The 11,948-nt window shown below is 36.1% G+C and overlaps 1 protein-coding gene across 2 annotated transcripts in view; it reads right to left on the bottom strand.

Annotated features, from left to right (window-relative positions):
• Window positions 1–6,309: 6,309 nt before the first annotated feature.
• hoxc11b (homeobox C11b) overlaps window positions 6,310–11,948 on the bottom strand; it is a 15,317-nt gene continuing 9,678 nt past the window's right edge. The window contains exons 1-2 of one of the 2 annotated variants that reach the window (XM_046875786.1): window positions 8,635–9,348; window positions 6,310–7,286 (exon numbers count right to left, since the gene is read on the bottom strand). In XM_046875786.1, coding sequence (XP_046731742.1) covers window positions 7,054–7,286; window positions 8,635–9,337 — 936 coding nt within the window. In that variant the 5' untranslated portion in view covers window positions 9,338–9,348 and the 3' untranslated portion in view covers window positions 6,310–7,053. Of the gene's footprint in view, window positions 7,287–8,634; window positions 9,349–11,948 lie in introns of those variants that run through there. The other variant, XR_006928759.1, reaches the window with a different exon arrangement.

Genomic DNA, 11,948 nt, shown 5'->3' with positions numbered 1-11,948 from the left:
CGTGGTGGGTTATCAGTTCCACAGCAAGGCGACAGTAAGCACTTATTTTTGTAAATCCAGCGATATTTTGGACTAGCACGAAGTGAGTATGAAAGTCATACAAGTCTTACAAATCAAAGTCTCGTTTTTTTAATAAAAGGCAATTACTTGTGTAGTAGAATGCCTGGTTTCCATGAAAACGTGCTGAAATATTTTAATGAAAAAAAAAGACAGACACGTGCGTGATTTTGATTTTTTTTAATGACTTAATTTATTCAGTCTTTCTTATTTATACTCTGACGATGTGTATTTTACACTGTCATTATTGTTTCTTTACATTTTCAAGATTTATAACAAGAGATTGGGACAAAGATTGCATTGCTAATATATGATATATGATGACAAAAGCAAAAATACAATAAAAAACAAAACAGAACAAAAAACAGGGAAGGCCATACAGAATAAAAGGGACATGGAAGAAATTGCAAAGTGGTCATAGCTAGAGATTAAACCAGATGCTGAATTATTCATTAACATACATTTGATAAAGAATAGTCACAAATTAGTGAGAAAAATATATCTGACGTAATACTTTATAAGTTTTACAATACTAAGAGAAACTGAACAGCAACTGCACGGATTCTCACGTGCCCAAAGTGGCAGAACGGCGCCAAGGTCGAGAAAAATGTCATAGATGTCATATAAAGTCTTTGCAATATAACACCAGTGAAGTGACACCAGTAGAGAGAATCCTTCCTCTCACTTTTATTTATCTAATCACATTTCTTCAAACATTCTATCTGAGCACCTGGTCCTTTGCATTCATAGAGAAACCGGATACTTAATCAAAAACGGTCTAGAAGCTTCTGTGAAATTCAGACCATCCATCGCATTCACCGCTAATCACTGCTCTTTCATCAACACAATATCATGTAAACACAATATCACTGAACACAGTGTGGCGTTCATTGGCCCACTTCTTTACTCCTGAAGAAGAGGAGTTGGAGAGTTTTTTCTGCTTTCTGTGCGGAGTAAGAGCGCCATCGTGGTGGCTGTGCGTTGTAATTACAATCGATACGTAAAGGAACTCGTGTATCTCATGTATCTAATAAAATTAATAAAATCTATCTGTTTTTTTTAATTTAAATTCTATAAACCATACTGAGGATCCTACTGCATACATTATATATTCCGTTACTGTAAAATCAAAGGCTGTTATACTTGTTATGTTTCTGTAATTCAATTGTTTTTAACAAATGAACGACACATTCCAGAGTTATTCATTTTAATGCGTAGTACATCTTTTTTTTTATTTTTAACTAACATTGTAAATTTAAACCCTTTTGAGCCGTTAAACATATATGTACACATTTATATCCTAAAATGTAATTATTGCAAGCTGTCTGTTTTTCTCCATAATGTAAATAATTTTAATAATAATAATAATAATACTGAAAATGCTTGTAATTATAATATTGGCTGTCAATCGTGTGATCTCGCTCTTTGTGTAATATCTAATGTGTGTGTGTGTGTGTGTGTGTGTGTGTGTGTGTGTGTGTATCGCCAGATCTTTGACCAGTGAAGGTCACTAACACGAACCCTTATTGTCATTCCGGCTTCGTGGCTTTATCTCCCTGCTTTCCCTTCCTCCACACTTGGCAGAGAAGGTCGTGATGCTGTTCGTGTTGTTTATTCTGAGTCCGAACATGCAGTTAAAATAGCACTCACTCTTCACACCCAGCAAATTTTACTGAGGAGCTGAAATTACATCTGAGACTCGAAAGTGTCTGGAAACTGGTTTCTAATACGGTGTTTAAGCACTAATGCTCTGAAGATGCAGGTTATTACAGGCCTTCATTGCGTTATTATACCAAATACCACATTTCAGAAAAGCAGAGCCTTTTAAATGCTACAGATATTCACTCGTAGTTGGGTTAAATAAAATCTCTTCACTTGACTCATTATATTTATATTTATATTATATGTGGGCAATCCTGACGGGTTTATTTTCTGTGGCAGCTTCATTTATAAATCAGAAGCCACCATATGCAGCCATTAAATTACAAAAATCCCCCAAACAGTTTCTTGCATCACATAGAATATACTTTAAATTCAAACCTCTTCATTTATAGCTCACTATTTAAATATTTTTCTATTTGTTTTTTGTTTACTTATTCTTATTCTTTTTTTTTTCAGATTTATTTTGTGCTCATTAGAGCAAGTTCTCAAATATGACAATAGATGAATAAATAAAATAAAAAAATATTTAATCCAAACGATGTCACTCATTTTCACAGTTCTTTAATCCATTTGAAGTTTTAATGAATAGCAATTTAATCTGAGCGTAAACACCGCATGCAGAATTAACACTACATTAACTCACTGTGCATTTTACATCAAAAATTCCAAATCGTAGTTAATTTTTCTAGTAAGAATAGGAAACAATGGTCTCTTTTGCCCACAAATTCTGCTTTTTTATTCTAAATACATTCACTGTAAAGATATTGCAAGTATTTTAGCCACGATAACGCGTAGTTGCCTCAAAATATATGTCTAAATGCTGCAACATGTATGGACTTAAATAAACAGACACACGTGCATTAGTTTCATTCTGATAATAAGAAAAAAATGTGCATAACCTCAGCAGTCCTCTAAAATCATTGTTAACATGTCAGTTACGGAACAGTTATTAAATTGCACGAGATCAGAATGCTGTACGATTTACTTACAAATGCGATCTAATTAAAATAAAACATTAATGAATGTAGACGTAGCTGGTGAAATTCCTCGATTTTGTCTGGAGGTCTCGACGTTAACTAAAGCTCGTTGTTGATCTCTGCTTAGCATAACCGCGACACACCAAATCTCGAATATCAGACTCGGTGAAAGTAGCTAATCTCTTTTAGATGGTTCAGGAACGAGCTGTTACGCGTGTAAACGTTTTAATGGCTCCTCCTTTTCCGGTACGTCAGTTCTTTGGAATAGTACGAAACACCTTCTGACAAAAAAAAGCGCTTTAGCTTTAGGTAATATAATGATTAGTCAAAAATAAATTCAGTTACAGGATTAATAATATGAATATGGAGAATAATCCAAACAAAATTTGTTAATTATTTTTTTATGGGACATTCGCGCTTTGCTTCACAAACCCTTTCCATCTTTTTTTCGTGTTTGACCTTGACTAACACACCCACGCTGTCTTGAGAACGGCCTGTTTATTAGCAGATCAGTTGTATTGGGAATGCTAAAGCAGGACAAGCAACAAATATGCTTGACAGGTGTGCTCCAAGACCATAGCTGAGGACCACTTTAGTTGCTGTAGGAAAAGAAAAACATAATTCATGCTAATGCCCAAAAAGCTTACTCTTGTGAAACATCAGCTGCCACGTGCGAAAAAAATGGAAAATCGTACATGGGCAACATTACTTCTTGTTCACCTGTTTAAAAGCCACCTGGGAAAACACTATGGCCATGTGGAGGCACAGTTATCACCACTGAAATAAACAATATTACAATGAATACACACTGAATGACTAATATAGATTTAGATATGCAGCAGTATCATTGTGTTATCTCCAAGTTCATTTTAGTTCTATACATGCTGTTTAGCTTCAAAAATGGGTTCTACTTGAAAACCTTTTGATTTCAATTTAGATTGATCTCCTTGGGCACCAAAAAGCCTTCAGGGTTTTCATGTTTCTAAGTTGGTAGTCTGCTGGATTGTCTGATTATATTCCATATGTAATAACCTGGAAGTGCTTTTGTTGTTGAGTCTATTACCAAACATAACTACACATTACTACAAATAAAAAGGTGTGTACAGCTTATTAAATACGTCTTGTTAGGATTTTACAGCACAAATAGATTTAGTAGGCAGTTTGTATAAAGCAAACTAGTTGTTACAAAGCACTAAGTGTGAAATTTCATTTTTAACTTAAGAAGTTAAGAACAGCTGGTGCAACCCAATCCAGACATTGCTGCTTTATAAGCAGAAGCATCATGTAGGAGATGGGAATAAAAAAAGCCTTGGCAAGCTGCAGGAGAAAGAGTATACAGTCATGAAAGAGCTGTTGTGCCTCAGCAGGGGACAAAATAAATGCAAATTATTTGTCCTTGTATTTACTCATTTACACACATGCAGAAAGAATGTTTTTCATCAATTTCTGTTCTTTCCCTTACATTTGGTTCTGTCATTGCTTTTGTTTATTTCCTACGTTTATGTAAAATGTCAGAAGACCCAGGTGATACTGACATCACTCACATATTACAAACAATAGTGCCATGATGACATTATACTATAATAAATATATGTACACAATCATGTTATAATCCACTCTTCTTCTTCCTTTAGTACCATGATGATGGCTTTATTTAAAGTTGATACATGATACATCTACCTCAGATGAATGTTAGCCAGATGTGCAATGAGTTATTTCACAGCCTCTCTGTGGGAATCTGAATCCAGGCTCCTACCATTTGGTCCATGAGGCCCTGGGATTTGGGAAACTTTTGATTTAAATGTTGTGCCCCTATTTTGTGTCTCACCATTGGCAGACTCTAAATGTCAACACTTTAGCATAGATCTTGAGATTTCCATTGACGGCTTAGTTTCACTTTGCTAAATGTGTAATATGGTCACTCTCTATCAAGGCTACGTCAAACAAGCATGACAAAGTCCTTTATCATATATTTTTTTAATTATATTTTACACCCTTAAATTGCTTTTTTATTTTGCAGTGAGTGAGACATGAGCATTCGCTAACAGTTTGAAACTCCAGACATGGTGATAATAGCATTTATAAGACATATACGATTTTGTTGTGAGCGGATTTAGGATGCTGTCTTTAGACCATATTTTGGAGAATGCTATTACAGTTTTTTTTAATGAGTATTAAAACTTTAAGTAATATCAACGTGAAGTCTTGGAGTTCTTGCTAATTGATTCTGTTGACTCTATTAAAATAGAGTTTGGATTTTACATTGGAATTCATTAAAATTTTTGGACATGTTTATTGTATGTTCAAATTTAGAAGTAAATGGTTAACCTGATTTGCATGTCTACGATATAACTTTTTTAACACGTCGTCTCTCCTTTTTGCTTCCTGACTTGCTCATTTGTCTCATTGGTCTTTCGTTCATTTAGCACCAATAGCGTTTTTTTCGATGGCGCTTTATGGCGCTGGGTTAAAGGTGTTGGCCTTGACTTCACGGAAGTTCAAAGGCAATTTGTGCTCTGAAATATTGTGGGCCTTGAGCACATCATCCGCCGCATTTCCCGATAAATCTAGGCAATCGAAACAACATCACCCAATATGAAAAAGCTGGAAGCCAACAAAAATGATACGAGCTTCCTCAACCAGATAATACAAGTAGTGGTGAGCATGTGGTGAAATGTACACACACACACACACACACACACACCACATTCACCGCCAAACTGTTTTCTGCCGAAAGCCAAACTATTGAATAGCTTTCTGTGTAAAATAATGAAAATTAAAAATGTTCTTCTCTCAATAAGTCATTTGTATAAAACTTTCTTTAAAACGGAAAATGTTAGAAGTTGTTTTTTAATATTAGTTTCTGGGATTGTATCTTCCCATTTTATTTTATTTTTTACGGCGGAAGGAATCTCACTCCTTCGAGCAGAAGGTGCAATTAAGAGAAGAAAAATGCAATTTAGTGCCGGTGCATTTACGACGTTGTCTAGACTGGACGTGTTTTCAAATGACCGCTGGAAATTTCTTTTAGTGCCCACCCTTAGCCTGCTTGCAGGCTTTTACACACACACACACACACACACACACACACACACACACACACTTTCTGCTTTCTGTTGTTATCTTCAGGCTATACCTGGACTGCAAACAAATCCGCTCTACCTAATTTTTTGCAGACATTTAGTCTAACTAAAAAAATAAGACGAATCGTTCGGCTGGACAAAAGTGGCAAATTAGGACTTGAGACATAATTGGCTGTAGCTGGTTTTATTTGGCCAAGAAAAAAACCCCAAAAAATCGCATTGATTTGCGAGAGGAAATGCCTCTGATTTTCCAATTACAGACTATAGTCGGTTTAATGTTCGTATAAGTTTAACATTAATTCTTTAAATATGACTTTTTCAGGAGCTACAGCACACTGTTTTTCACTGTTCATTTTCAACTTTACGTCACTTTGTTTCGCCTCTGTTTTCGCCTTTGTTTCTTGTATTTTCAGATTGAATCGAATTCTCTTCGTTCACGTTGTATTTAAAGTTGGAGCGAAGTTTATCGTAGAGCTGAGTGAAATATTTCAATTACATTTTTAAAAGAAAAATGTATGTTGACTTGATAATTAATTGAATTTACCTTTTTTTTTATTACATTCTTAACTTGCATGTGCATATATTTCAACGTTCCTCCCATTTTTCACCGCGTAACATGTAAACAGCTAGCAAAAACAACAGCTTACAATGGTATAGAAATAGAAAACCCTGCAGCCTTCTCTTCACTTAGACCTTTCATTTTCTGAGTGGATAACGCAAAAAAAATTGCAAAAAAAAATAAAATAAAAAAAGAACTTATTTACAGTGAGTAATAATACACAAAGGTGATTAATCACATTGCATAGTCTTAAATGTGGGCATTTTCCTGTAAATAAAATGTCTACAAGATTCAATTAATAATAACAATAATAATAATAATAATAATAATAATAATAATAATAATAATAATAATAATAATAATCCTAGACACAATCACAACTTCTCTGATACGTCCATTACAATATGCCAAGATCAATTCAGAGTAAAATAGTTCTATTTAATGGAAAGGTCAATTGAAACCTAATTCTTTGTTAGAAAAAGGTTTTACAGGATGTAAATGGCTTTCTTTATGTATCAATATAGTTTTAAGATTGATATTTTAAAGCAAGATATGCTGAAGGGTGAATCAGGTAATGTGTCCATAAAAGTCCCAACGTTTGTGTATTCAACAACCATGTTCTAAAATCAGGCTTTGTCTTCAACAGGGTTCAACTTTGCATTGAAATTTTTGGGAATTATTATAACATCCGGCACATGAGTGAAAAAATTACAGTTCACAAAAGAGGGTTACCGGAAAAATACTGCAGGCGATCTCGGCTTAATTTCTTCTCTTTCATTCGTCGGTTCTGGAACCAGATTTTCACCTGGCGGTCGGTGAGGTTCAGCATGCGCGAGAGCTGCAGCCGCTTCTCTTTGTTTATGTAAACATTAAAGAAAAACTCGCGTTCGAGCTCCCGGATCTGAAACTTGGTGTAAGGGCATCGCTTCTTCCGCGTCCGAATGGCACCTTCAAATATTAAATATAAGAAATATATATATATAAAAAAGTAAACTAATAATTATATATATATATATATATATATATATATATATATATATATATATATATATATATATATATTGCATACAAAACTAGTCTAGGTCAAAGGTCATGAAGAAATAAAGTTCATACTATAGGCTCTGTATTCTCCACCCTGCTAACTGCCACGAGAAAATTACAGAAACTTGTTAACAAAACAATTTATTTTCTATTTGCAGGTTTTTGTAATATGCTCGTGAAAGATTAGAAATATTGTAAACAATATTTAGGAACTTGATTTCTAGATGCACAAATTGGTTGTTTGTTAGTAATTAATATTGTCGCATTGTGAAAATGAAACAGCGCAATAAAAACACTCACAGTAAATGTACCTACAGCTTATTAATTATTTATTATATGTTTTTTTTTTTTATTTAAAAATGTACATTTTGGGCAAAAAACATGTTGAGATGATATTTTGCCAAAAGATCTCTATAATATAATATAATTTAATATAATATAATATAATATAATATAATATAATATAATATAATATAATATAATATAATTTATGTTGTTATATGTTATGTGTTATATGTAATTTTATAATATAGATAAACATATCCACATCTCTAACAGATATAGTTAAAAGCCCAGTTAAGGCCTGTATTTCTTTTTTTTTTTTTCATAGCATTTTTGTTGTTGTTAGCACGCCTGTACTGTGCAAATGCTACATTTTCCCCAACGTTTTCCAGAGTTCAGGTCTAAAGCAGAAACGCTGAGATGTATCATGCTGTTTATTTTCATCAACACTTTTTCGACTGAGAGGAAGACGCCGTTCTCGCCCTAATGAAGAAGAGAGTGTTAAACACGCTACACACTTTCACAAGGAGAAGCTCAGCGTGCAATGTGAAGCCCTACAACTCTTTACATACAATTACCGAGCTCTTAGTGCATGTAGGTTTAAACAGCGCTGTTCTGCCCAATTGCTTTTACCCTCCACGTCTCCTTTAAAAATCCCCTTTAAATGTCTATAGCGCAAGTTCATGATCAAAGTTAACATTTGTCACAACAGCTCGCTCTTAAAGTTTCACAGACTCACTTCGAGCTACGCGTGTGTGTAACATATCGTTTATTTCTTTTCAAAGCCCTTTTGCCGTCGTAAAAATTCTTCTTGTTGCAAGAAATAGGTTTTGTAGGTTATAATAAAATCCTTTGAATGCTTATAAAACTGCACGTAAAATCTGGCCGGCGAAACGCCGGGCTCGAGCCCTTCACCCTTTTTATTTTCTTCCTTTTCTCTTTCTCTCTCTCTCTACAGCAGCCGGATACCTACTGGAGTGCTCGTTTTTGCAGGCGCCGTCGTCTTTCGCCGCCGCGGACGAGGCGCCCGACGTTGCGGTGCCATGCTCGTCTTCTTCGTCCTCCCCCTCGCGCTGGGGGTCTTTTTCTGGGTCGGTACGCGCCACCGGATCCGGTTTGCTGACGTCCTCTTCTTTTTGCACGCAGTCCTCTACGGATCCTCCGTAGGCACCCTCGAAAAAACGATCGAAACCTTGGGGGAGGACGTTGTTGTTCTTTCCCGTGGCGGGGTAAAAGCTCGTGCCGGCTTGTTGATGAAGGTGATGATGATGAGGATGATGATGATGGTGGTGGTGGTGGTGGTTGTTATAGACGCTCTCGTTCTTCATCAGCATTTCCGTCATGGAGGACGATGGCGGAAGACATTCCTCTGCCGCGTAGCACGGCGCGTAGCTCCCTCTGTGGTGCCACTTGGCTGACGGATCCAGTCCGTATGACACGTCCCGAACCGGCTGCACGTGAGACAGGCTTGTGGGGTACGGGTAAGCGATCTGACGCGAGGAAGCCTGCGGCAGGAACGACGACACCGCAGAGGACGAGGAAGAAAACTCGGGCACGTAGTAGGCACAATTGGGGAGGTAGAGGCTCGAGCCGCAGCCCGCCCGGTCCCCGAATTCGGCACTTCTGTCTTTTCGCGTCTGGGAGCAGAAGTTTCCCAGATTGACCGAGTTAAACATCGTCCTGACTCATGCACTCGGTGTCCAGTCCGATGGATGTTTTTTTGCGGGGGGGTTGGTGGTGATGGTGGTGGGTGGGTGGGGGGGGAGTCGAACCGCAGAAGAGAGAAAGGGGGGAAAAATTTGGGAATGCGAGATGACGCGCGCTTGCTTTCCGTCTAAAGTCGCTCCTAAAGACACGTGATCGAAAGTAGATATATTGTCGTATATCAATTTGGAAAAGCTTAACGTGTGGAGGAGTGGTTCTCTTTAAGTTATTGAGGTAGAGCCGAACACGGTCCGCTTTCACAAGACCGCAGAGACGTTAGAAGAATCAGCGATTATCATATAAGCGTACTAGTAGAACCTATATTACGCACATGCGCAGTGTTACAGCTCAACAGTAATGCAAATATCGTGTCCAATGCGATATAGAGCGACGGCGCATTTGTGTTGATGATATGAGAATCGGCTATAATGTAAATGTATGTATACTCTGCACTTTGTAGATTTAGAACAAGATGTCTACTGACAATGAAGTGTGATCTTCAGGTGGATTAATGCATGTTATATTATTTTAGCTAATTTGAAGAAAATACCAATGAAAATTTTTTTTATTTTAAAGATAATAAAATACACCGGTTTGCAATACACCCACTACAATCGCGTTATTTATTTATTTCATTAACCTTGTAGCAGAATTACATAAGGCATTTTAGTCGACGTGTATATTACTTTTTCTTTAGTCTGGTACAAAGTCTATGGTACAGGTGTGGCTTAAATTACAAAACGCGTGGCATATTTCTCTGCGTAACAGTATTTATTAGAAGCATGCTCTTGTGCAATACTAGTTTGGCGTTATGAACAATTATCACAAACTAGGCCTTGATGACATGAAAACTGCCAAAACCCGTTAAACCTGAGATTCAGAAACGGAGCGAGCTCATAGGAAAGAAAAAGCAAAAACAAAAGTAATTTTTTGGTTATTCACAGGGCTTTTGTATTGTTTTGCTCTACATGACTGGAAATATTTAAACACGGATTTCACATCATTATAAGAAACTGTATTCGGAAAATGATCTTTCCCTTTTTTTATATCATTTAACACCAGGAGTGGAGTTTGTGAAGAATCGTTTGTAAAGTTGGGCACGGAGGTAAAATGCTCGGAAGCCTCCAATCAATTACAAAGGAAGCAGACAGCTGTAGAGACAGCACTTGAATTTGACCACTAAAGTCTTGTGAGCAGTGAGACTGTCATAAAGTGCCAAAATAGTTGCAGAGGTATTTTTTCTTTTGCACGCCAACATGATGCTGAAATCAGATCTAAACTTTTACTGGGTTGATATTTCATTGTACGAATTGTGATAAATATCACTGAAGGTTTATTCGGAAGATTATTCTTTTATTATGTGTTAACTATGTAAAATGACTCGGAGGAAGCCTGAAAGAAAAGACACAGGAACAACAACAACAGACTGTTGGTATGTATAATGGATTTACTTTCAGTAAGTGAAAGTTAATTTAATGTCTGCACCAATACAGTGTTAATGCAACAGTGAAACTGAATAAACAAGCATGACAACAAAAACGACTTCTTTTGCTTGTTTCACTTCCACTTCTTTTTTTTTTCATTTCCAGTTTCAGAATGTGCTCCTATATTACGGTTTTGGTTTGCGCGCGAATTCTAAATGTTTGGATGCAAAGCATTTGCAAATGTAAATAAAAAAAGATGATCTCTTATAACCTACATAGTATGCTGACAATTTGTTTACTAAAGACCTGTGTGAAGTGCTTCAGGAAATAACGGCCAGTTTTCGACGCGTTATTGCAGAAAACATGAATCATTGTATTTTACACAAACGGTTCGATGCAGATTTTGCGGCTCGGAGTTTCATACGAAAAGCATGTAACACTCAGTTACCATTTTGCCCAAATATTTAATAGGTTTTTCTGAATATTATTATAAATTAAATAATTAAAAGCAAAAATATCAAACCTTTCGAGCAGTGAAGATAGCTTGTTCAAAATCCTCATTCGCACATAAATCGGCTCTGAAACAAGCCTTAAACGTGGCGAGCGTGTTAAGCAGTGTTAAGCAGTGTTATTGTCCCCTCATGGCTCAGATCATTTTAATTGGATGTAAGCCAAGCTATTAAACTCGCTTGTATGAGCTGTGAAAAGGCTAAAACACCAGCAAAAGGGCCAAGTGAGGGCCTTCTAGACCAATCTTACAAGCAAATAATAGATATAAAATTATAAACAAAGAAAAAAGGGACACTAGAAGGCAAAACAAAGTCACATTTCACTGATGGAGATGTTTTTTATCATCTCTAGTCTCTTACGAGTGTTAAAGCTGTAAACGTGATTCTGCTTATCCCAAATTGCGAATTAACTCTGGTGCAATGGAAATGTATTTTAGTGATTAGCATAAACATGATTATGGACTTATACAGAATCGTAAAGAAACAAATATATAGAATGTTGAGATTTAAAAGAAAATACAGAAATGAGAAAGCGACATTTATATTAGAAAAAAAAGTCAAACTGGTCTTATGTTTATTATGTATTTTTAAATAATTATACAAGTAGATAGATAGATAGATAGATAGATAGATAGATAGATAGATAGATA

This window comes from Silurus meridionalis, chromosome 19 (assembly GCF_014805685.1).
Source record: "Silurus meridionalis isolate SWU-2019-XX chromosome 19, ASM1480568v1, whole genome shotgun sequence".
NCBI lineage: Eukaryota > Metazoa > Chordata > Actinopteri > Siluriformes > Siluridae > Silurus > Silurus meridionalis.
The sequence above is the reverse complement of the archived record's forward strand: the minus strand, read 5'-3'. Positions and strand labels throughout refer to the sequence as shown.